A 27,159-nucleotide genomic window follows, 5' to 3' on the forward strand; every position below is an offset into this window, starting at 1 on the left:
TATGATACCCTGAGGCCAGAAATCATCTTCCGACGCCATTTTAAATTTCTAGACAGTAGCTTCCGGTTTCTACCAGTCTAAAAGGGACAAACATTACCCAATGTGAGTTTTCCAGTACCCGGGATGATGCTCAGAGACTAGGAATCAACTTCATACTTCATTTTGAAATCCGAATTTGCGACACCTGTTTTCTTTAAATAAGTCGTGTAATCTTTGAAAGAAGAGATTTTCAATATTTTTACAATTTAACACATAATGGATAAAATAAAAATACGATTACACTGGTCAACACAAGGGTTGCCCCAAAGGTCAAACTAAGAAAAAATGAAAAATTATAGCTTTTCCTGTGAATTTTTTTTTCTTTCTAGGGCGATTATTATAAGCTTTAGAGCAGCATTTTTTTTAGATTTTGTCAACCAGTGTTATAATCAAATTAAATGGGTACCAAAAAAGCAACTAAACCTTCAGTTTAAAATTAAGATTGTTGAAATCAGTGATGCCATCTTTGGCAAAATCAGTGAATTTGATAAAGTTTTCTGAACACGTTTCTTTTCGAATTTTATGATGATTGAACATGTAGTTCAAAGGTTATCTTCGAACTACATATTCAATCATCATAAAATTCGTTATTGAAGGGTTTTAAAGACAGCCCGTTCATTTGATACCTATTTTGTTCAAATCGGTTGTGAAGTTTCCGAGATAATGGAGTTTCGTTATTTTACATTTTGATACATAACAGACAAAGTTACAGTCCGATTATAATAAAATTCAATTGGGTTTTATCAGGCAAATAGACCTTTCTATTGCAACTTATTTTGTGAAAATCGGTCCATCCATCTCTGAGAAAAATGGGTGAGTTCAAACAGTCTTAGAAACATGTTTCTTGTCATAGCCTGATTTCACATTATTATAAATAACGGACAAAGTTAAAGTCCAATAACAATAAAATTCAATAGGGTCTTATGGGGCAACAAGACCTTCCATATGACACTAATTTTGTGAAAATCGGTCCGGCCCTCTCTGAGAAAAGTGAGTGAGTTTAAACAGAGTTTGAAACACGTTTCTTTGCATAACTTTTGAACTACATGTCCAAACATAATAAAATTATTTCACAAATGGTTCAAAAAACAAGCCCGTTCTTTTGATACCAAATTTGTTCAAATCGGTTTTGTAGTTCTGAGCTAATGAAGTTTCGTGATTTCCACATTTTTAAACATAACCTCTAAACTAAAAATCCGATTACAATAAAATTCAATAGGGTCTTATGGGGCAACTAGATCTTTCATTTGCAATTAGTTTCATGAAAATCGGTCCAGCCATCTTTGAAAAAATCGAGTGAGATTGGGAGACCGTTACATACATACACATACACACATACAGAAAATGCTCAGCTCGTCGAACTAAGTCGATTGATATACGAGATTCGACCCTTTGGAGCACTTTTATACCTTTGGTTTTTTCAGTGATTGCTATACCTTTCTAGGAGAAAGGCAAAACATGTATATCTAGTTTCTCTTCTAAGCACTTTCACAGATAAAACTTTGAAACTTTGCACGGATGTTTCTATGGTCAAAAGATGCTATTTTGTGCTATTGGTTTAATTTTTTGGAACACGACTCATTTTTGGTAAGCTATTTGAAAATGCTATTTTGGGATGGTAATGATGATTATAAATATTTTCAAAGCCAAAACGGTTTGTTTGATCGGTATGACGTCTTCGGCAAAGTTGTAGATAGTAATTTCGCCTTTCCGAAAACAATATACACTCCAAAAAGATATTAAAAAAATATGAATCCTGATCCAACGTTTACTCTCCTACTAACAAAAAAACCTCCCTCCTGTGATCTTTGTGGAAATGCAGTGGTAAACACGATCTCCAAACAACAAAGGTCACGCTAGAATATCCCTTCTTTCTTCCCACCTGATTGCAAGGATATGGCCGGCGCAGTTATTGATCAATGAAAAGTATTGAGTGATTAAAACTTGTACAATGATAATGGTCGGTCACTACCAGCCCTATTCACTGTGCAATTTTACTGATTTGGAGCAATCACGGAATAGCAGCCATTGATGTGTGCAATCAGTCAAGTTAAGCTAAGCTAAGCTAACTGTGATCTGGGGATACTCCCCAAAATGATTTTTTTTTGTATATTTTGGCGATAACTCGGTTTGCTTAGAAACTATCTTTTTTTGTGTCTTCTACGAAGTTGTGTGTTTGGATGATGATCGATTCCACAAAAACAATCCCGGTTTTGATTGCGCTTAAACTTTGCATAGATGTGCGGGGCCTACCTCGAAGTTCTCTATCGGGATTTCTGCTTAATATAATCTTCACAGTTCGTTCTTCCGGCATTCTAGCTACATGTCCAGCCCACTGCAACCTGCCGTATTTTATCCGTTTGACTGTATCCGCCAATTTGTACACCTAGTACACTTCATGGTTACGCTCTAAAACACCAACAGCTCGCCGATCGGCCTCTTTCAATGTCCATGCTTCATGACCGTAGAGGGCCACGGAAGGATAAGTTTTTTGTAGAGTGCAAGTTTAGTACGGGTTTGCAGACTGACGGACCTCAGCTGGTAACGTAATCCGTAGAAGGCCCTATTTACAGCTGCTATCCGCCTTTCTATCTTACGGCTAACCTCGTTGTCACATGTCACTAATGTACCCAGGTAAATTGAATCGTCGCCTACTTCAAAAGTTACCCCATCTAACACCACCTCAGCACCAGCGTCCTTTGGACTACCCCGTTCTCTACCAGCAGAGAGTTTGTTTTGGTAGAGTTAATGATGAGCCCTATTCTCGCAGCTTCCCTCCTGAGAGGTCCGAAGGCTCTTCTACTGCTCTACGGTTGAATGATGTCGATATCGTTCGCAAAACTTAGAAGCACGCCTGCCCTCCGTATAGCACCCTCCAATGCGATGTTGAACAATAAGTTTGACAGCCCGTGTTCCTGCCTCAAACCATCTAACGTCAAGAAGGAGTCCAATATCTCGCCGGCTATCTTGACGCATGATGTAGAGCCTTCAAGGGTGGCACGTATCAGATTAATTGGTTTTGTTCGAGCATAATTCACCATAACTCATTTTTCCTCACTGTATCGTACGCTGCCCTAAAGTCTATGAACAGATGGCGAGTCTGCAAGTTAAATTCTCGAAATTTATCGAGGATCTGTCGCAGGGTTAACATTTGGTACGCAGTGGAGCGTCCTTCTCGAAAACCACATTGATATTCGTCAACAACGGTCTCAGTCTATGGAACAGAATACGGGAGAGAATTTTGTAAACGGTGTTGAGAAGGATTATGCCCCGATAACTACTACAGTCCAGGCGGTGGCCTTTCTCGTAGATCGGACATATGAGACCCTCCAACCAGTCCGAGGGTAATTCTTCATCGGACCACACTCTCAGCATGGTCCGGTGTGAAGCACGATAGAGCTGTTCGCTCCCGACTTTGAATAGTTCGGCTGGAATGCCGTCCTTACCAGTTGCCTTCTAGTTCTTCAACTCTTTCACTACTTTGTTTACCTCGTCTACGGATAGTGGGTCCACAGCTTTGCCATCATTCCTGTTCGACTACGCTGTTTTCTTCACCATTCACCAGCACACTAAAGTGTTCTTTCCAACGCCTGGCCACCTCCGTTCTATCAGTAATCAAGTTCCCCTTCCTATCGTTGCGCATGACAGGGGCTGACACGTTTCGGTTCCTGTAACTATCAATCTTTTTGTAGAAGCTTCTCGCATCGTGCCTGTAGAAGCAACCTTCCGCCTACGTGAGAATACGCTCCCAATACTGTCGTTTCTTCCGGCAATGGAGTCTTTCTCCAGCAGCTCTAGCTTCCCGGTATCTAAAATATGAACTCTGGCGCGGTTCTTTTCATCCGTCGTTCGCTAGCACTTAGCGTCAAACCACTCATTGAACGTGACTGTCGCAGATGCACCCAACACTCCTCCCGCTGTGGTGCTGATTGTACTATGGATAAGCCTCCACTGTTCATTCAGGCTACCTCCAATTTGATCCTCGATCCGCTCATCAACCTTCTGCAGGTACTCTGTAGCCACTTCTCCAGTTGATGCTCAACTGCATCCTCCTTGTCGTCCAGCCGGGCGCGAATCTTGGATACCACGAGATAATGATCCAAGTCCTCTAAAAGACCTCACGTTTGTAACGTCTGAAAAGTGCCGACCATCAATCAGAACATGGTCAATCTGAGAGCACGTGCCGGTTCGAATAGAGTCCTTACATTCCATTTTATATCTGAATTGTTCGTAGTATTTTACCCTCGGTATGCTGCTTCCTTGGCACAGAATGGAAGCGAGCCCCAAACATGGACGTTCCATACAGAATGATTAACACAGATCAATGCTTAACAATCAGAGCCGAGCCTTCCATCGGGCACTAACTGTTTTTACACGGATGGTTCAAAAGTCGGTTCTCAGACTGGATCTGGTTTCTACGGACCAGGTAGGTGGCCAATCTTCTTTCAAGCAGAGGTATACGCAATATATAACTGTGCTACGATATGTCTAAAGCACAACTATAGACATGCGAAGACCGGAAACTTTTCAGACAGTCAGGATGCATTGCTGGCATAGAAGTCCGCCAAATGTATTTTCAGGCTATCCCAGGATTTGCTCAGCAATTTATTATTACCAAACCAAGGATTTGCTCAGCATTTTATTGAACCAGAACCGATTTTGAGTATCTCCACATCCGCCATTAAAGGCGAACTAAGTACTCGGGAAAAGCTAGAAATAGCGTTTCAATGGCGACATGCGTAGGAGACAGGGTGAACGGTTTTCCCAGAACAATAGGGTTGTTTAGCTGTATTAGTTTTTTCCATCAACTGAAACAAGATGCATTTTCTAAGCAAAATGTGATTTTCAAAAATTGTCTATCGTTGTCCTTCGATTTTTAAATCACGAATTAAAACTGCTCGAAATTGCTACAATGACAGTTCGCTGTCATTCGAGTGATTTTGAACGATTTTTATTCTTATTTTAAAAAATCACGTTTTGCAAAGAAAATTATACTCTTAGCTGATATATAAAAATCAGAATTCCGTGAATAGCTAAAAAACCCAATTGCTGGTTACTTTTCGAGTACTTAGTCGAGTTGCACTGCTATGCAGTTGCTGTTGAAGAGAAACTTTAGTTGACTTCAATTTTGACCGGTTCAATTCAATACAGTAGAGTTGTTTCTTTGAAAATAAACAATAAAATGTTGTTTTGTGTGTTACCTCATCGCATGAAACAGCTGCTGGTGGCTCGGTCCACGGTATCCTTGTGAGTAGTTTATGGTAGCATATCCATAAACTGCCGCAGGCCAAGCCCCGCTAGTGGCAGGTAATAGGCTGTTAAGTAATTTCATTTCCGTTTGCACTCTTCCAACGACTGCTGCTGTTCCACCAAGGACAGCGCTATCTGTCTGGTATTGGCAGACAGAGCCACCTCGCGTACCACGGCATCTCCGTTACGTGGTTTTGTGATAATTAATTGGTCCAATTAAGCGCATAGCATTTCTACCACTTCTCCTGAGCTGGTCATTTCTCCGGAGCGTTCTGCAAATTTGTTTACTACCATCTGCTATTCACGGGTTCCACCAAACACAGCTTCAGCATAGCTTCACAGTGAACTGATCGTAAACATCATCCAGAGAGTACACACACGTGTCAATAACCCCCAGGCGCGATGAGTGCGTCTGGTTTTCGTTTTTTTTCTCTCCTCTATCAAATTATTTCGGTTGAGGCACGTTTGACATTAGAGGCTTGCACCTATGTTCGATGTACACACTCTAAGCACTTGGGTGAATTAGTTCGATTCGGCGAATTCATTCACATCTGCTACCGCGCGGGCAGCCACAATTTGATGTTGTGCTGCTGTCTGGTGGAACCCCTGCTAAATATACTAATGTACCGAAAACATTGCACTAATGTATATGAGCATAACAGTTCCGGTGCTTCTCGAGTGGTTGCTCCTCTTCATGCACCGTCAGCACTCGAGTGTATTTTTTTGTTATACCCAGCAGCATTATCTGAACATGCTTCTTGAATGCCGTCGTAGCTTCATCGCATGGTAGTGCAACATCCAGCTTGTTTTCGACGATCTATATTTTTTATTCTTTTCAAACCGCGCACATGTAAGTAAACTAGAGAGTACGAACCGTGCAAATAAAACTGGGAAAATGGGGTTTCACCCCGGGAGAAATAAACTGATGGAAGGAGGGATCAATTATTTATCACACAAATAATGTAACGGAATTTCTGTAAAATTTATTAAAGGTTGATAGTGTCTTAAAGTAGAAATGTACATTTTTATGGGCTTTACGAAAAAAAAAAAGAATAATGATGAAGCGAGTACTGATGTTACAGTAACAATGTTATTCATTCAATGTAAATCTAAAATTAGTACTGAAATTCGCCACGAGGCTTATACCGTTCCAAATCTTCGAGTGTAATTTTTTTTCGTATAAGTTCTTCTAAATAATCATTTTTGAGCATTTCCGATTTTTTTCTACAATTTTACTGCCATACAGCCAATGCAATCTAAATATGTGTGCTAGTGTGGATCTAAGTTCCGGATTACCCATCTTCGATAAGACTAAATCATGTGTTGAAATTACGAAAACCAAGATAACAGAGTACTACACCAGTTGCTATATTCTACTAGTTGCGCGAACGCATTTGAATACACATAGCCTAAACATGTACAATAAAAAACCTATTATGCAGTCTTTTTATAATTCTTTTCTTTGTTTCATTTTTTTTTCAGAACACACTCAACAAAAACATCACGCTGAAAAGGGCTGAAAACGGGCAGAAAACCAGTCATCCACCGAATTCCAGCAACACCTGAACAACCGGAAACTATAACCCACGCCACATTTCTTCTACCGCCGTCACAACAAAGAACACCCGCCCCCCAGTTTGTACTACGAGGCGGTTCGCACTATAGTAATCTCATCTTGTCGCCTCAATCCCGATAAAGATAAAAGCACAAACGCTTCATCGCACCCGCCAACCCCTCCTTCGAAAGAGCACGCTGAAAGCGAAGAAAGTTTTTCTCCCTAGTTAACATATAGTGCAAAAAAACTTTGCACTCATCAAGTCGACTGCAGCAGAAACATCAGCCGACAGCCGCGAGAAAATCCGCGCCGGAAGCTATAACCACTAACATCAGCATCACAGAGCTGGCTATTTGTCCACGGCCACACACACTCGCGCACGACCTCTCGCGGCAGAGAACTTATCGCTCTCGCACTGATCCCGGTTTGCGAGTGATTTGAGTTGTTTTTTCTCACACTATCCGGTATTATTTATTTTGTACGTTCTTTTTTTTTCTTCATCGCTGTGTGTTGTACACAAAACACATGTACTATCGTACTGCTTACACTAGTTCTAAACTGCCGTCGGTGCTTTGTTGCGTTTTTTACGCCTACGATCGAAGTATTATTTTGAAGAAACTTAATCAGCCCTAGTTTAGGACAGAATTATTCTATTTATTATCTACATATAAGTGTCAAAAGTATTTCACGTTGTTCGTTCAAAGCACGAACTCTAATGGATGGTTGAGCAAAATTAGCATTTGACGAGCCATCTGTGTTAATATACTACATTCCCCACCTGTTTACCTCCGTGTACGTGTGTATGTTTGTGTTTGTCCGGTGTCCGTTTCCATTTGGGACCCTGCCTCCACGGGATACCAATCATCCCTCAATCCTTCATTTAATGCTACACTGAACACCTGTCCGATCGAGCCACAGGCTACCTGCGAGTGGCCCAGTTCCCATCTGCCAAGATCCCACCGCGGTTTGAAGTAGCTAGCTAGTATGACATTGACGGTGTCGGAATCGGACGGCAATAATCTTCGCACTAACCACAACCATCAACCGACGGATATGACCGAATCTCTACCTAGTTCTGAACTCTCCCTGTTAGCAAAACTGGAGGCCGCCAACAAGCTGATCGAGAGCGACTCCAAGAGTCTCAACTCGCTGCAGAGTTCCGCCCACAGCAGGAAAAGCTCCGACACGAGTCAAATTTCGCTCAACTCGGGTGCCTCCTCCGTTGGGGAGGAGGACATTTGGTCAACATGGGCTAGCATTGTGGCCGACTGGGAGGCAGGTCAGAGGCGGAAAACTCCCACCGTCAAGGAGCTGGTTCGTAAGGGTATACCGCACCATTTCCGAGCGATCGTGTGGCAGCTGCTGTGCGGAGCGTCGGAGGCGGACAAAAAGCAGTACGCAGAATATATCAAGGCGACCAGTGCGTGCGAAAAGGTAATCCGGAGGGACATTGCCCGCACCTATCCGGAGCACGATTTCTTCAAGGAGAAGGACGGTCTCGGTCAGGAGGCGCTGTTCAATGTGATGAAGGCATACTCGCTGCATGACCGCGAGGTAGGCTACTGCCAGGGATCAGGTTTCATCGTCGGTTTGCTGCTGATGCAGGTGAGTTTTTTTTTCTTCTTATTTTTTAGATAATTTTATAGTAATTTGAAAAATGAGGTAAGCAACTAAAAAATAACTAATAATAACATTCAGATGCTAATCAAACTTGGTTCGATGCCATTTTGCGAAGCAAGATGTTTCGTTACAATTCAGTACTTTAAAAATTTTAAAACTTGTCAAAATTACAGCTTCAAAAATTTTACAAAAAATTAATGAAATGGAAATTCATATTAAATGGAGTTTTTAATCTGATAACATCAGGAATTTTTAATATGATAAAATCAGGAATATTGTGAGCAATGTTGCTAAGTCAGGGCAACGTATCACTATTTGGAGTGGTCGTTATAATCTGACCAATAGCATTAATCCAGTCCGGTATTACACTTCGTATGAAGCGTACAACCGTACTGGGATTTGTTCTCCAGATTTCAGAGAGTTCCAGTAGCCCTCTATCGAAGCTAAGCATCAGCATAACAGATGTTCCGAGTCTTCTTTTTCCATGGCACATGAGCGACATATATCATCTTGAAGTTTTTTCATAACCTTCAAATGAAACGGCTCGGACAATGCCCTGTTATTAAACCAGTATACGTGCTAAGAGTTTTTTTTGAAAGTTCCACCAGTTTGCGAGTAATGGTAATGTTCAGTGTTATGAACCGCTTCGACTGCCTACCAATGAAAGTATTTGTCCAGTTGGATTCCACTTTCAGAGTTTTCCATGCTTTCAGCTCCATTCTAGACCACAAAAGGATTTTGGTCCTATGAACTGATGAGACGATCTAAGTCTTGCCAGTTCATCGGCGCTTTCGTTTGCATCTATTCCACGGTGACCAGGAACTTAGTATAAATCTATTTGATTATTACAACCCAGTGTTTGAAGTGATTGGACACACTCCCAAACAAGTTCTGATATGCATATCGCAGACTTTAAAGCCTGCTTGACTGTCGAGCATAATGCAAATGTTTGCATGCCTGTATTTCCTGCGAAGGCATAAAACAGAACATTCCAGTATTGCTTGGACTTCATCTTGGAAGACAGTTTGCCATTCCTGTGGCGGTTTATTCCTTGATCAGTTACCCCTGTCCCCACTCGATTGTTCATTTTCGATCCATCTGTGTAGAAAATAATTGATTTTGGAGGTCAGGACCACTGCGTTCCCAAATGTCACGTTATGGTTTAAACATTCGGAATCGTCTTTCAAAATTATATCTTTTCTCCATCCAGTCTTCATTGTTGATTACTAGATGTGTTAAGTTTTTTGTCAAGAATTACTTCAAGGTGTTTGACGTTATCTGAGAGTTCTAGAAGCTCACCTTTTAGCCTGACATCATTAAGCATAATATTTTTGTACGTGTAAATGAAACGATAGTGATTTTTGAAGGATTTACATTTAAGCCTTTCTTATCGAACCACAAGGCAACAATGTTCAAGGCAATTTGCATTCGGTTTGCGATGATATCGTCATATTTGCCATGTACAAATATGACTATATCATCAGCAAATCCAACTATTTCAAAGTCTTTTTTCTATAAATTTTTTAAGAAGATCATCAACTATTAATGACTACGGTAGAGGAGATATCACTCCTCCTTGCGGGCACCCTTTTAAGCCTTATAACATCTCGTTGATCCAATGAATGATGTAATTTTCGAAACCACGTTTTTTCATTGCAGCAATCATTGAGTTATGAGATGAGTTATGAAATGCTCCTTCAATATCAAGGAACGCTGCAAGCAAAATTGCTTTTTCTGCAAAAGACTTCTCGAGTTTTGTAGCTATAGTTTAGAGTGCAGTTACCAACGATTTTCTCTCCTGGTATGTGAATTGATATTTGCTAATGCGAGTTTCAAACAGATATGATGACTAGATGTGTTCACCGATTATTTTTCCCATTGTTTTGATAACGACTGATGATGAGTTGATAGGCCTGAAGGATTTTGGCAGAGATTTGTTCTGTTTTATTGGCCTCAGAGATAAAAATAACCCGCACAGGTCGCCACGCTCCGGTATTAGAAATTAGAACTGCTTAGCCCTTCTGTAGTAGTACAAAATAGATTTTGTTCCTACCAGGCGACTTGAAGGGATCAAAGGAGCTTATTTACCCTAACTAACACGCAGAGCAACCTGAGTAGGAATTATAAGGATACCTGTAACTCGATGATGGAATCGTGAGAGAAATCGCATATGGAATCTAAATGTAGGAATCTTCAAGAACCTAAATGTAGGGATCCTTAGGTTTCTTTTAGACAGAATCGTGGGATGAATCGTTTTTGCGATACGGACAAGATATTTTTACGCGGTTTGCTTGCCAGAGGTTTTTTCGCGGTGTTTTGACTGAAGGCGTATTTTTCTACGCAGATTTTCGAATCGCAGATTTTTCAAGTAAAATTTTGAATTACCGCGGTTTTTTAACGCGGATTTTTGAATTACCGAATTTTTTACGCGGTTTTTTATGAGGTACGTTTCCCCCGCGTGAAAAACATTACATTGTTTTTTTACCCAGAATTTCGAATTAACGAGTTTTTACGCGGATTTTATGAGGTACGTTTTCCCTGCGCAAAAAAAAACCTGACTGTATAACATAACACTGAGCAATACGTATCGTAATGTGTTTTTTTCTTTTCCTGATGAAGTTAAAGAATGTAACCAACATCATAACGAATATTATACACATTGCGAGAGATAGAATGGTAAACTTGCTTTCATTTTTGGATCAAATTGTGCTCCTGAGAAGACGGTGGATCTGATTGAGGAAATAAAGATTTCAAATTGATTTAGATTATCTTTTACTCAGAGTGTTCTACTTGCCAATTTAATCCTGTAACTTGTTAATTCTGTTCTGGAAGAATACAAAACCTGTGTTTGGGAGTAATATTGACCAGACACTCGTGTAACTGGTGGTAAACAAATAAAAAATTTTCATTAAATAAATTCAATTTCAGCCAAACTAGATTCACCAATTTTTTTATTTGGCTTTCTCTGATCTGATATATACCAGCGGTTCTCAACCTTTTTTTGTTCGCGTACCCCTTGTCGATATTTTTCAAAGCGATTGTACCCCCTGGCTTGGAATGTTCTCGCAGAGTGGGAGAGAGTAGTGGTAGATCATGTTGTGGTAGTCTTGTTCAGGTTACAAATTGAACTATAATTTGTTTTATATATTGCTACAGTCATGTTTTAAAAGCAAGATTGAACAACAAATGAAGTATTATAAAGAAAACTTGCTTTGTCCGCCATTAATGATTTTTCTATCGTGTACCCCCTAGGGGCTTTCGAGTACGCCCGGGGGTACGCGTACCCCAGGTTGAGAACCGCTGCCCTAGGGGCTTTCGAGTACCCCCGGGGGTACGCGTACCCCAGGTTGAGAACCGCTGATATATACTAACGACGTGAACTGAACACTGCGACTGACCATGGACCTTGCTTCCATCTAGCATCTAGCATTGCTTCAACTTCTCAGAATGTGAATAGAACTTCTCTGAATATGCGAACACAATTGCCAATTTCAACAACTGACACCAGCACGGACAGACTATTTGACCTGACTGACGTCCCGGTTAGAATACACTCATATATATGTTCGTAGCACCGATAGGTTTCGCATAGAATCCCTAGGGTTCCTCACATTGGAATCGTGGGCGTTCGCGAGAAGGTATCCTCCAGACAGCCAGCCCTGTCTATGGGACTAGGATTCTTGAATGAGAATCATGTAATGAAAATTCCTGAGATACGAAAACTCTCACTTCAACCGTTTTGAGAACGATGGGGTACCTGGGACCCAAAAATTGGAATTCTTGTATCTTTTGAAATTTCCATCCGATTTCGATAGTTAGCACCAGAAGATTCAGTGATTTATCTACTCTCAAATTAGCGTCAATCTTACATTCCCGGGAATACGATTTTCCCGAAACTGAAGAATTTCATGAATATTTGAACAGAATCTAATAACTATTGGTTCAAAGTACAATTACTTTCACAGGCTATTTTTATGATTTTTAGTATTTTGATGCTATGCCCTCAAAATGTACCTTCCGGTATTGATTGCACTGGGGCTTCTAGTGGCCATTAAAACAATCAAATATAACAAGGTCAAACACCATCCAATATTGATATTCTCGGAACTGGGATGACATCCAGAGACTGAGAAATTACCGCTGACATCAATTTGAATTTCAAGATGGCGACTTCCGGTTTTTATAAAACAAATTAATGGCCGAATACCACCCAATATCGGTTCTCCCGGAATCAAAATTATACCTAGAGATTAGAAAACGACTCTGAAAACACTTTGAAAGGCTCGAAATAACAAAACAGAATCAATTCCAAACTCAGCTGAAAATAATCGAAAACCGTCCACGGGTCTCCTACAAAAGGCAGAAAATCAAAAGACAGAATCACGAAGAGCAGAATTACGATAGGCAGAATATTTCATAAGGCAGAATGACGAATGGCAGAATCACAAGGAGCACGAATGGCAGAATCAAAAAATGGCCTAACGGTTATGTTTAATAATATTTCGTAGTTTCTTCGTTTTTCCGCTAACTAACTTAAGCTCAACAGCCGCCTGTCAAGGTACACCTTTTGCGACAATGAATCCAAAAGGTAGTCCATTGGTGGCATTATCTAGTGCTTAGGTTGCATAAGTTACTTGAAAAGTGAAAACAATTTATGTAAGAAAAAGTTCGCTTTCGGCAACACAAAATATATATCGGGCGTATAGCCAAGAGTAAACACAGTCTGCATTCCGAATGAAAGTATTCTAGTTAAATGCTTGAGAACGATGGGATTCAGAAAAAATAAAACAAAGAAAAACGACGAAAACTATTTTAAATTTAGTTCAAATCAATAAAGTAATTAAAACTAGAACAAAAGGTAAAGTGACCAGACAGTTAGGGCTTAAGCGCGGGACACCAATTCAATTCTTAGACGAGAGGGGGGGTGTTTGGTTTGGTTCAAATACTTCTTTCGAAATGATCAAAAATACAACGTGCATAGTAGGGTGGAAATGACTTGACTTGTAAATTTGATGTTTAAATGTTTGAAAAATTTGATGTTTGAATATCGTTGTGCAGTAAGGTTCAAAAATTCGTATGAGCAATTTTCTTGAACAATTTTCTCATACAAAAGTTCAGCTCAGTTGGACTTCGAAAAGTTATGCCTCAAAGCGGCCCAAGTTTCTCTGTTTTGACTGATAAAGTTCATGAAATGTTCATTTCGATATCAAACTGTAACTGGGACGGTTGTCGGTATCGAATTTTTTAATGTCGAATGTTTTAAAAATGCAAAAACATCAAGAACTGATGTTATCTAAAACATCGGAAAACTTACTTTCTGGGCTTAATGCCAGATTCCGACGTTTCATGCATCTTTAAGACATTTGGCATTTAAAAATTCGATACCGACAACCGTCCCACAGTGGAGCACTTAGAACATCAAACCTGGTCAAAATTATTTTGAAGGTTTTCGGACTAAAAATGTATCAAGGATCGAAAATATTGTATAATTAATAGTTGTGACTGAAAATTTTCATGGAATAATCCATCTTTGAGAGATTTGTTACTATTCAGATGATGTAGTTCGGATTCAATGATAGTTTTTTGTCTACAATAAATGACTGAACCATTGTGAATGAAACATAGCTGAATGGAAAATAACTATTATTCGTTTATTATTCAATCTGAGTACTCAAAAAAGTCTGAGTCCCTAGTATGATCATCATTGTCCGTGTACGAACATTTCACTCGCAACATTTACATTGCTTCGGACGAAAAAGAATGGCCGTTTTTTTGGATTTTGGCCTAGAGCTCGTAATCAAAGGATCCGAATTCATTAGCAACCTGTTGAAAATGTCTCAAAACACTCATTTATTACATGCCAGAGGTATGTTCTCGGAACTAAGGCAACAATACTGCCGAAAGCTGAAAAGTTGAAATTTTTCGTCGATTTTCACAATAATGTAACTCATGAGTTCAGATTGGCTCGGATGATCTAATGCCACCAGTTTGACAAGAAATATGCAGGCTTTCATTTGCAATTGATTGTTCACATTGAAACTCTTTGATACTTAATTAACTTCAAATAATATGACATATAAAAAAATCCCACTGACAGCGTTTTTGTGTTTTTTAAAATGTTCCTTGGCAATATCTAAACAATTTATAAGTCTTCCAAGTTCACAGATTGATTGATTGATTAATCTAACCTTCTTTGACAATTTCCATAGTTGGTTTTATGATAAATCACTACGTTGCACTTGATTGTTTCGAAAAACAGTGAACGGTACAGAAGCTTCGAATGCAACAACAGACAACTAAAATTTTATCGATTTTAACCAGCCGTAGCAAAGGTTAACGATACTTCTGCATGCTCATGAGCTTTCAAAAGATTCAGTAGGTATCACACTTCATAATAAGACTATGCAGAACGTGGTTAATAAACTTTTGCTTTTTTGACTTTTGATCAGGGTTTTACTTGATTTACTCCTATGTGCGTCCCAGTGAAAATATGAGACATCTGGTGGTTCAGTATTTTGAAACCGCGGAACTTTTCAAAGGCGCGTATTACACTTAAGATGAACGCGGGACATTTCGCGGGACGTTTTTCTACGCGGAACATTTTTTTAAAACACGGGACTGTCCCGCGAAATGCGGGACGTCTAATCACTTTAACAAAAGGCCAAAACGAAAATTATAAAATTCAGCGCAGTTGTTGAAAAACAATTATCAATATCAGTCTCAATCTGAGAGAATGAAATTGCTGTTATATGAGTTTCGAAATTTCGCAGCTCTGAATGCTCATCTATCAGACCAAAAACAAAACTGATTTTAATTTTAGCTCACAGCTTAGTTGGAAGTACCTCAAAGAGTTGAAACCCTAAAAACTAAATAGTACCTCTGTCAACAAGAATATAATGATTATTCGAAATTTTTAAAAGCCCGCAGCTTTACCTAAAGACCCCTCATTAAATTTTGTGCAATGGTGGAGTCGACCTGTTTTGTCACTTTCATGCATTCTTTCTTCAGCTCCAACTCATTCTTAACCACCTTGCACGATTTTTGAACTTTGGCCTTCATTATGGCCATTTTCAGCCCGTCGGTCGTCTGGGACTCCTTAACCGTTATGTACTCGGCAATTTTAACACACGTAAATACTCGGCAGGGTACCCGGGTACCCTCCAAAATGAAATGCTTCTTACTTCTTTAATTCTTGGCCGATTTTTAATCTTGACCCGTCAAAATATTGGAATATTTGTCTATTTTTAGTATACGGGACCTAAAGAGCAATTGGTCTCCATATGGTTCCCGTAAATCCGGCCATTTCGGACAACTTATCAGATGGACTCTAAATGAATGAAAATCAACTCCTGGAGTGATTCCATGAATTTTGATACCAATTTTGTACGGTTTTAGAGACAATTGTACTGATTTGTCTCATCGGAACATGTTCCCGAAGATCCAGATTTGCATGAACCAGATGTGGTCAAAGGTTCATGTTGGTCCCGGATTCTAAAAGTAGACAAATTTTCCAATCTTTTGACTGGTCAAGATCGAAAATCGGACAAGTAATGAAAAAGCAAGAAGCATTCCATTTTGTGGGTACCGGGTACCCTGCCGAGTACTTATGGGATAAAAAAATTCGTTCATTGCAAGTCGTAATATTGAAAAGGCTCCTATTGGAATGGTGGTTTTCAGGCTCGATTCAGGTGCGAGTGTCCACCTAGGGAACGATCTGACTGTGTTCTCGGGAATTCGCCAGATAAAGCAACCTGTCTTGATTCAAGTAGCGAAGGATGGATAAATGCTGATATCAAAGACCATGGAAGCCATCATTGGAAGAAGCAAAAAGAATATACTGCTGAATATAAAAGATGTTTTTGGTGCGTCCATCTACCCTTCATAGAATTGGACCATTCCTATTGCCATCTGATCATCGATAATGATCTTCTGATACCTCGTCTGTCCCTTGTGTCACGTTGGTCGAAGCATTCTACGTCCTCCCTGATGGCTATGCTGATAGACATCATGCCGGACAGGACGCAGATTACGTCGTATGATACTGTACGAAACGCAGTCGCAACCCTCAAGCACATGAGCCTATAGATACTTTCCAGTTTACCACGATAACTGTTAGTACCTAGCGCTTTGGACCACACTGGACCCCCATACCTGAGTATAGACGGAACCATGCTGGCCAGAAGTTTACGCTTGCTACCATTCACCGCTGAGCTATTCGACATCATTCGAGATAGTGCTGCAATAGCCGTTGAAGCCCTCTTGCAAGCATAGTTGACGTGACTCTTAAATATGAGCACATAACCCCCAAGAGCTTCAAAGATCGCTTTGAGGTGATGGTGCAGTCTCCGACTCTGACCACCGACTGTTGGTCTGATTCGCGGTTATTCACAACCGTGGCCTCCGTCTTATGGTGCGCTAACTCAAGTTTCCTGGAGTGCATCCTGTCTTCGACCTTGCGTATACAGTGCGGGGCCGTCAACTCGACCTCCTAGATCGACTCGCAAAGCCGACGATCATAACTCCTATAGGGAACTCGAGTTTCAATACCCCGTCATACATGACATTACACAACACCGGTACCAGGATAGAACCTTGCGGAACTCCTGCGGTAATTGAAACGCACTTCTGACCCTCCTTCGTGTTGTAAACAAGTACTCAGTTCTGAACAGGCTTCGAAACGGTCACGGTCGAACCACTTTTTACTGCGATAATCGTCTTCTTCTTCCTCTGACGCTAGCAAGGCTCGCTGTCTTAATACAGTCTTGCACGAACATGTCAAACGAGCACCGCCACCACGACGTTTCTTTCCTCAAACGTATTTTGAAATTTTTCTAGAAATGAGAATTACGCACGTTGGGTGCGGATATTTCGGAAATTATTTATATCATTGTGCTTGTAATAATATTTATCAACATAAATAGAACGAAGTAGACAGAAATAGGCCGAAATAACATCACCAAACGAATGGCAGTGTGAATCTCTTTGATGCGCGAGTGTCGAATGACCATCCTTTTCTTTGTTTGAGAGGCGACGGTTGTTTTACATTTACGAGCGAAAGCCGACTGTGATGCACGATGAGGAAGCGAGATCAAATGAAAATGCTGACCGTTTCGAAGCCTGGTTCTGAATGCTCCTGAGCGCAAGCGCTTTGGAGTTCCAAGTGGCGCTATTGAACGCATTCTTCCGTCAAGCGTGACGATTGCGCAATAGCGTATACACCTTCTCTTGCGCTGGAGTGATACCTCCGCCGTCTTGGAGGATAGCATCCAGCGTGGACCTGCCTGCCTGCCTTTCCTGAAACCGAACTGGTTACTTGCCAGACCGGTTACACCCTCCGTGTACCTCACCAGTCTGTTGAGGATAATCCTTTCAAGCACCTTGCCCGCAGTGTCCAACAGGCAGATAGGCATGTATGCCACTGGGTCCCCTGGCGGTTTCCCAGCTTTCGGCAGTAAGACCAAACTCTACCGCTTCCACCTGTCCGGGAAGAGGCAGTCATCCAGGCACCTCTGCATGACTGCCCGAAACAGGCCGGGGGCCATTTTAATCGCCAGCCTGATTGCCAGGTTAGGGATTCTATCCGGTCCCGGTGTCTTACTCACCTTTAGGGAGTTGGCGATCACGATGAGTTCCTCATTCGTAACCCTAACCTCTCCCTCGCTCTCGACACGGCTGTTGCCGCTCACGGATTGGATGTTCGGCAGGTTGGCCAACCATCCTTGGTCTGTGTCTGAAATACTGAAACGTCGAACTGAACCTACCGTCTGGGATAGTTCGAAGTACTTCGCAAAGCTGTTCGTGATGAAGAAAAATCGTGGTTGTGTGAAGACCCGGAGGTGTTTGATCGATTCCGTGAATATGAGGCAATGGCAACGACGCAGACGATTGAAGCAATCTCCACGCTGCAGGAACGAAAAATTCAATCATGAACCAATTAAGATGGATTTTTGGAGGTCCCGTCATGACTACTGCCTTTATACAGACAGAGACGAGCTATATGTTGTGCTATACCGCTATACGTGAACGATTTGCTTAATGCAGAGAGGAGATTTGACTTTGTATGATTGATTGTGAAGAGGACCGCTACATTTTGGGAATGAAGATACCGTACAATCGGGAAGCTGGAACCCTTCAACTTTCACAGGAGGCGCACGTGGAAAAAGTCGTCAAACGTTTTGTGTTGGCTGATCGCAACGCTGCCAAGACGGCAATGGAGAAAGGTCTAAACTACAGCCACGAGAAGGAATACCAACTCAAGAACCCTACAGAGAAATGCTGGGAAGCGTAATGTACGTCATGCTATGCGTTTGTCCGAATATCTGTTCCCCAGTTTGGTATCTGGGGTGCTACCAACATAAGTCTATGGACGCAAATTGGCAATGTCTCAAAAGAATCGTTCGTTACCTACAGGAAAATGCCAAAACCGTATTACAGTTTCAGCGCTTCGACGATAGTCCGTTAATCGGCTTTTCCGATGCTGACTGGGCCACCGACAATGAAAATCGTAAATCCGTGTCCGGGTATGTTTTCAAGGTGTTTGGGTTAACAGTCTCATGGTGCAGCAAGAAACAAACCACCGTTGCTATTTCATCAAGCGAATCTGAGTTCGTTGCTTTAAGTGCTTAAGTGCAACTGCGGAAGTCCCAGGGATAGCTGGTATCCTTGAAGACATGAATGTCAAGGATCCAGAAGCACCAGCTATCATATTTGGAAACAATTAGAGACGAAACGGAGCAAGCACATTGATGTCAAACACCGCTTCATCGCAAAAGTACAAATTCAAGTGGATGCTGTTGGAACCAGAGATTAGCCGACATCTTTACGAAGTCATTGGACTCTGACCGATTCCAAGAATTACGGATGCATCTTGGACTACTTGATGAAATGGAGTGATATCAAAGGAACCTGGAAGCTTAAAGCAATCGCTGCCTTAACTATATAGGAACTTTTATATTTTATAATTTTTCATCATTCTCAAACTGTTCTTCAATAAAATCACACGTTTTGAACGCTTTGCATTCGTTATTATAAAATTTTCTTTCAGCCCAAATCAAATGGTTTTACCCATTTAAGTTATTATAATAATTGAACTTTTTAAAACTTTTTCAAGTTTTTTTTCATGTTTTTAAGACTCTATTGAACAAAAACAACAGAGGAATGCGCTGGCGTTTGAGACAGAGCACATGTTTCCAAATTAGAGCTAACTAGGATTCCAAACTATTGATCGACATTTTATCATGTTTCTAATAAGTAAATTAAATTTTCTTTCAATATTGAAATATTCTCTTTCAAACTAAAATATATGTAAATGAAATTATGATAAACATTCGAAGAAAACAAATTGGTTCATTTTATCATTTAATTTGTATGTACCTATGTCTAATCCGACTTCTTCGGAAACAATGTTTCCTTTGGGCTAAACTATTTTTTCCTACTTCACCCATACAGATGCCAGAGGAGGATGCCTTCTCCGTGTTGGTTCAAATCATGCAGCAGTACCGCATGCGAGACATGTTCAAGCCCTCGATGGCGGAACTGGGTCTCTGCATGTACCAGTTGGAGAACATTGTCCAGGAGCAAATCCCCGAGCTGCATTTGCACTTTCAGTCACAGGTAGTAACACGGGTCCGACTTTGCTACATCGAAGGCAGTTTCCCATTTTTCCTTTCTCTTTTCTTCGTCAGAGTTTCCAAACTTCGATGTACGCCTCCAGCTGGTTCCTAACGCTGTACACGACTGCCCTAAATCTGACACTCAGTTGTCGAATAATGGATGTCTTCCTGTCGGAGGGGATGGAGTTTATCTTCAAAGTCGCCATCGCTTTGCTGCTGATAGGAAAGGATACCCTCCTATCGTTAGACATGGAAGCAATGCTGAAGGTATTTTTTTCTCAATATTCAATGGCATGTGACGAATATTACAGAAAAGAAAAATTATTCCGCCACAGTACTTCCAAAAAGAACTTCCCCAGAAGGTGGAGAACGATAGCGACGGTCTGTTCAATTTAGCATTCCAGGTGAAGATTAACACTAAGAAGATGAAGAAAATGGAAAAGGAATATGCCGACTTACGGAAAAAGGAACAGGAGGAGATGGTTGAACTGAGGGTAATTTCACACCAATAAACACACCGCTTTTCTGTTTTTGGTAATCATTGGTTGTGTGTTTTTTGTTGCAATTGCAGCGATTACGAAGTGAAAACCGACTGCTGAAAAAGCGCAACGAATTGTTGGAGGCTGAAAGCGCTGAGCTGGCCGATCGGCTAGTGCGTGGTCAGGTATCGCGTGCCGAGGAGGAGGAAACCAGCTACGCCATACAGTCGGAACTGTTGGCCCTGCGGCGAGTTCATCTGGAGGTTTCGCACCAACTTGAGAACGCCAACGAAGAGGTGCGAGCACTCAGCCTACGGCTTCAGGAAAATGTAAGTACTGGAAACGATTGTTGCTCTTAAGTGATTTAATCCCCTCAAGTGCTTATTAGTACGAGAATGACTTTGTGCTGAACGTAAATAATTAACACTTTGCCATGTTTCCTATTTTTGCGCTCAACTAGACTGCGGATAACTCCCTGGAATCTGTAAGTGACGTGCATGACAATTTAGATTATTGTTTTCCTCGAGTAATAAAAGAGATAAAGCGAAATTTGTTTAGTTGCTTATCTCTCTGTCATTCATTCGCATGCTTTCTGTGTTTGTTTGCTACTGCAGGTATGAAATTCTAGGTCTGTTTAGCTGACCCAGGTATGGCTTCTTCAAATGGTTAAACATTGATTTACATTCAACGATCGATTCGATATCTAATGACATAACTTTATTAGCGCAACCAATCCTAAATCAACATTCGCATTTAATTCCACTGTTTTCGCACTACTTTTTCTGCATCCGCTTCTTCAACCCGAGGCTGGTAGTCGGTCGAATAACCTGCCGGCGTTCTTCCCTGTGCTTTCGCAGCTCGGTTTGCCGTTTCCTGTCCACCTGTGCTCTCTTTTTTCCAGTGCTGAAGGTCATCTGGCAATTGCCCAAGCCGCCAATCATTTTGACCTCCACCGGTTTGCTTGCTGCCAATCGTTTACCCAAACCTGCTCTGCTTATTTTACTATTACGATGGCCAATGGTGAAATCTTCTTTCTCCTGAACTTGTATCGCCGGCTCATCGGAATTGTCCTCCTCAACGTCAACCTGTCGACGTTCTTCCTGACGAATTTTTTTATACTCTTTTTTAACCTGCTTCGTCCAGGTTTGATCATCATCGGAGCTTTCTTCTCTCTCGCTGAAAAGATCCTCGTCCGTGCTGCCTCCCTCGCTTTCCATCTGCGTCGCTTGTTCCGCAGCGGCCTGCTCAGCTTCTTCCATCGCCTTCATCTTCTTCGAGCGAGCCTTGTCCAGTCGTGTTAACACCGGATTCAACAGCCGATACGCATGAGCTGTCTTATCAACCTCAAAGTCCGGATTCTCAAACATACTCTTGAAACGGTCGTCAACCAGAAGTCCGCTGGCGGCGGTTTTGAGTTTACCGCTTCCCAGTTCACGTTCAGTTTGCAGTTTTTCGGCCAGTTCAGCATTAACTTTTGGAAGTTTAGATTTGAGTTGAAGGCGTGCCGGCCTGGACTCCTCGATTTGTTTGGCAATTTTCTCCTTCCGATAGCGTTCAAAGGCAAATGGATCCACAATTGCCTTTGCTTTGTTGTACAGCCGGATGTCGATGAAGAAACCGTGCATGTAGGCACGCAGCATACTGGTTCCCTCGAGATGGGCCAGACCCAAATCGCCGAGTTCCTGCTTGGTGACGAACTTGTAATCGTCGTAAATGTTCTGTACGGTTTCCGACTCAATTTCCTCGGTAAGATTATCCAAGAAAGAACACCAACGGGGCGCTGGACCAAGGCTCGGAATATAGTAGCTCAGCATTTTTGGATCCTCCTGAGCGAAAAAGAACAGCCCGTTACCAGGTGAGGTTGTGAAATCGTTAAAATTACTGCTTGATTCTATGTAAGCGATCTGCTTTCCCGTGTGTTCATTCCAAATTTTCAGCATTGCATTATCCAAAGAGTAAACCGCATCATATTCCTGGTTGAAGCCAATTTTTTTCACGCTGAGGTCATTCAGGTGGTCTTTTATCAACATTGGCTCTCTCGCTCGAATGTCGTACAACAGTACATGACCGGAGGCTGTTCCTACTGCCATGTGCAAGCCATTTTTAAATTTGATTGCCGTAACCGAAGGAAATGTTTCGCTGTTTTTAACATTAACCGCCACATCCAGCACACCGCAACGTTTTTTATCTCGTGGATCCCACGCCTCTACAGTTCCTTCTTGACTTCCAACGCTTAAAAGATAGTGTTCAGGATTGACTTCACAAGCATTGATACTGCTAGCGGATGTGGTATAGGGCTGCAGAAACTGTCCCCTCTCAGTGTTCAATCGGTAGATTTCCGAAGATGCCCCTACCAGAAACAAATCACAGGAAGGTTTGTGATACTCCAAATCCCGACCAAACCGTGGAATGCGCAACCGGTAGTGCCTTCCATGGGCCGCATGAAACTCCACGAAACGATCCGCTTGCATAAAAACAATTTTACTATAATCGTCACTCAGCACCTTGAACTTGACGACTTCCGAATCGAAACATCGTTCGAACTTTAGCGACAGATTGTTTACATCGTAGCATTTCACCCGTGGTTTGTACGTTCCAGTGGCCAAAATGTACTGACCGTCGAGCGACAACTCGACGCTGGTAGCCACACATGGCATATCGAAGTCCTGAATCAGCTCAATGCGTTTGTTGACGTCCACATTTTTACGCTGTGATTCTTTCTTCTTTTTGTCGGACAACCAATCTGGTAACGCTTTACCGGCACTGAGATTGTACACTTTAACGTCGCCGACGTCCGTAACTAACATGTTGCGCCGTTCCGATGAGGTTTTTCATGAAAAATCTGATGGAAAATATTCTACGATGCTTTTTTTGCACTTTAGCACGACAACAGTGTGATGAACGAACATGCGAGGGAGAAAACGTCAAACAGAGCAAAACACGTTTTCTGTTTGAGCGTGACGTTAGCCCCTTCTTGTGTTCGGCTTGTTGGCCTGGTTGCCGGATTGATGGGAAAGTGTGATATAAGCGAGAAACTTATTCAATTTAATCGGACTGTGCTGTAAATACAATTGCAGCTAGATTTGATTTCAAAAGTAACTCTTTGTTTTTTTTTGTTCGTACGAGTTCATTAAAATGAAACAGACAATTTTTAACTTCAAATTTATTCATAATTCTGTATAGGTATATGAAATTCGGTAATGAAATTCTTTAGTACTTTTTAAAAAGAATTATTTCATGGGGATGGTTAGAAGCAAATAGTATATAAATATTTTGATAATATAATATCCTGTTTTATTTTTTGCAATAATTTGAGAATGATTACGCCTGAGAAAAGTGTTTGCATATGCGAGTTTCTGGCAGCCAATGCATGAAATCTGTATATAGTTTCGAAAGCATTAACAAGCTGACCCTGAGAAGTAACTATGGTTGACTCATTGTCAACTGTGTCTTCTAGTGTTCGATATCGGACCTGGTAGGGCTCGGAAAAAAATCCGATCCGGTCCGGTTCGATGGGCCTGGAACCTCCGAAGTCCGATTTTCTTTTGTATTGTTTTCGGGGTCCGGAAAAATTCGACAAATTTTTTTTTTCAAAAATCTGCGTAATTTAAATGACCAGTACAAAATCACTATTTTATTTGCATTCGTGTAAAAGCGCTTGTTGTTTTTTGGAATTTCTCTTTTAATGCATGTATTTACTTTTAAGTAAATGCAAAACAGCATTTCTTTGTGTTGCTATTTTCACATCGAAAATATTTCAGGAAACCCACCTTTTGTAATGGCACTGATGTGGATATCTCTTTAACTTTAATGTTTAGCCTTTCGAAAGTGTTTGGTGTAGCAACACTAAAAACTTTTTACAGGACAAGTGTGTTTAATGTGAACTTCAGAATTTACGAGGTTTTTCGCGCGAATTTCGGAATTTTCGTGATTTTTTACGCGCCTCGTATCTTCTTCATGTAAAAAGCGTACAGTACAAAAAAAGGCGATTTTTGAAAAACTTGCGTTTGGAAATGAAAAAATTAATTTTCAATTATCCATGAGCAATTCTATAAAAAGAAACGGGCAACCATCAGGTTGCAACTTTGCACAGATGTTAAAAATATTATTTTGTGTTATTAGTATTTTTTTTTTGCATCCCGACTAATTTTTGTGAAGGTGGTAAAAATCTAGGTAAAAATGGTATTGATAACTACAAATACAGTCAGTTTTTTTACGCGGATTTTTCTACGAGGTTTTTATTTACGCAGATTGTTGAGTTAACGCGGTTTCACGCGCGGCCGCGAAATTCGAAAATCTTTACTCAAATTAACGCGGGTTGGGAACCAGAAACGTCTAAGTGTTTATTGAGTAAAGGACTTAGTCAAAAGAACACTGTGCCCTTCGAACGATTCGTTTTTTTTTTAACAAGACATGCATCACCCGCATGAAAAAACTGGCTGTTTCTTAGACAAAAGTAAAGTATAAGAAGAAAAAAAAATTACAAAATAATTATCTCAATAAGCTCAATAAAAAAAATTGAAACTACAAAAAGTTAGTCAAATATTATTGGTTGTTTGATCACAAGAAAAAAGTTAGTATTATCTAAAAAAACAGCCATAACGGTTTGTTCGATTGGTATGATGTTTGTTAGGAGAGCTGCGTAGCTGAAAAGTTACAGAGTCTGCTTTGTCAGGCGGATGGCCGGGGGTTCGAATCTTGATCCATTCGATGTCAAAAAGGACCTAAGTACACTAAGGTCGCTTTTTACGCGGTTTTTTTTACGTGGGTTTCTTTTTACGCGGCTATTTTTACGCGGATTCCGGAATTTACGCGGTATTTTTTTTTGCGCGGATATCGGTTTCCCTTCACTTGAAATGCAGAATTAACGCTGGTTTTTTTTACGCGGATTCCGGAATTTACGCGGATTCCGGAATTTACGCGATTTTTTACGCGGCATGTATCCCCCGCGTAAAAAGCGACTTTAGTGTACTCTGGCTCCATTTTTTTGGTTTTGGAAATTCTACATCTTTTTAGTTTCTTATCAGACAACCATCAAGATTTTTGAAAAACAAGTTCTTTAAGATAACTCTATTTTTGCTGATTTTTTCCCAAAAATATTTTTTTGAAGGTGTATATTAAAAAAAGTTGTGGTGTATATTAAAAAAAAGTGTTTTTGGTTGCTTTGGATGTCTATATTCGTGGCAACAGCAACGGTTATTCGCTCATTAGAATATTTACTGAATGGCATCTTTCCTTTACTCTTAAATCTTTAGAATATTTGCGTGATTCCCTCTTAACGATAATAAGTACCTTTTATCAATAAAACTGGCCAAAAAGGACGCACAACGAAACTTTTCCAAGGAATTTTAACTGGCAACATTTGGCGGGAGGAACGAGGCTCGGTATAGTAGACCAGATAGCGTGTAAAAAAGAAGAGTAAAATCCACTTTACACACAAGCACGGATAAAGTAATAATAATAAGCATGCCACTTCTCAATAGTGGTATTGCTAGTGATAGAAGTGCAGGATACAGCAGACAACCGGGCATATCTCACAACAGATCAACGATTCTGGTCGCAGTGAGTAAGTCCATACAGGAAAAAATTACCGTAAGATCAAGAAGACAATTTAAAGAAAAGAGATATTTTAGTAAATTTACTGTCTCTAAAATTCCGATCATAAAAACTGATTTTTTTCTTACGAAAACTACACAATGTTAGCTAAATATTGTTAGTTGATTGATCATAAACAAGCACAAGAGTAGAAATCTTCCCAAAAATATATATAATATTCAGTTAACGGCTTAGCGATTTCGTTAATTTTTGAGCTGTTTAGCGGACTGTTAGCGTCGCCAAAATTTTGGCCTTCGAAACGCTAATCGCTATTTCGCTAAATTTGTAGAGAAGCGACAAAAAAACTATACAAAAACTGTGAGTTTCTGATGGCGTACATAAATTGTTTCGAATGATGAACATACTTTACTGCGAAAGTTACTTTTGGAACACATGTTTCATCCAAACAACGTTCAATTGCCTCAATTTTCTAGAATTCCTCTCTTTACTACACAAGTACAAGCCAGTCTTTTTACTCTAGAATAGGGTTCCAGTTATCGTATAAGCCACACGAGCATTCTGGAGAACAAGCTCATGGAAATCTAGATAGAATTTTTGGAACGCCGAAAATTTCTGCATATTGCAATGCGCTAGAAATAACGGCAACTTCGGTTCTACTTTTTCGATTCAGGTAATATTTGAGTTTTTAAAAATATTCCTCAAAGTATTTATTTTACATAAAATCAGAATCACTTTAGTTGCTCCTTGTTTTCACAAAATCCTCAAGTATGACCGTTTTATGAATTTTGAACCTCTTGTTGCAAATAGCACTCGAAAGTAATAAATTTCGTTTGTTTTTATGGGTAATGAACACGATCATATGACAATCTACGTATTAATAAGTTAGCGATTGGCGATTAGCGAAAGTTCCGCTAATATGGGTTTAGCGTTTAGCGATTATCGAGCCAAAATTTCCAGTTAGCGGATTAGTGATTAGCGTCGCATATTCACCGAAGCGTTACATTGCGTGTGGCAAACATGTAAAATTGCGTTACGTGGGGGTGTGTGA

The 27,159-nt window shown here is 40.6% G+C and overlaps 2 protein-coding genes across 11 annotated transcripts in view; one reads left to right on the plus strand and one right to left on the minus strand.

Annotated features, from left to right (window-relative positions):
- LOC129719118 (ecotropic viral integration site 5 ortholog) overlaps positions 1 to 27,159 on the plus strand; it is a 71,757-nt gene that overhangs the window by 33,678 nt on the left and 10,920 nt on the right. For 7 of the 10 annotated variants that reach the window (XM_055670536.1, XM_055670529.1, XM_055670530.1 and 4 more), the window contains 6 exons: positions 6,772 to 8,449; positions 19,913 to 20,077; positions 20,149 to 20,343; positions 20,412 to 20,570; positions 20,648 to 20,884; positions 21,016 to 21,039. In XM_055670536.1, coding sequence (XP_055526511.1) covers positions 7,829 to 8,449; positions 19,913 to 20,077; positions 20,149 to 20,343; positions 20,412 to 20,570; positions 20,648 to 20,884; positions 21,016 to 21,039 — 1,401 coding nt within the window. In that variant the 5' untranslated portion in view covers positions 6,772 to 7,828. The remainder of the gene's footprint in view (positions 1 to 6,771; positions 8,450 to 19,912; positions 20,078 to 20,148; positions 20,344 to 20,411; positions 20,571 to 20,647; positions 20,885 to 21,015; positions 21,040 to 27,159) is intronic. The other 3 variants (XM_055670535.1, XM_055670538.1, XM_055670539.1) reach the window with 2 other exon arrangements.
- Positions 21,251 to 23,482, minus strand: LOC129719119 (nucleolar protein 10). The gene has a single exon (XM_055670540.1). The coding sequence runs from the start codon at positions 23,360 to 23,362 to the stop codon at positions 21,329 to 21,331; it is 2,034 nt and encodes a 677-aa protein (XP_055526515.1). The 5' UTR covers positions 23,363 to 23,482; the 3' UTR covers positions 21,251 to 21,328.

This window comes from Wyeomyia smithii, chromosome 1 (assembly GCF_029784165.1).
Source record: "Wyeomyia smithii strain HCP4-BCI-WySm-NY-G18 chromosome 1, ASM2978416v1, whole genome shotgun sequence".
Lineage (NCBI taxonomy): Eukaryota > Metazoa > Arthropoda > Insecta > Diptera > Culicidae > Wyeomyia > Wyeomyia smithii.

Excerpts from the sequence above, each read along its gene's own strand:
- LOC129719119 (XM_055670540.1), bottom strand. The coding sequence starts at position 23,362 with ATGTTAGTTACGGACGTCGGCGACGTTAAAGTGTACAATCTCAGTGCC.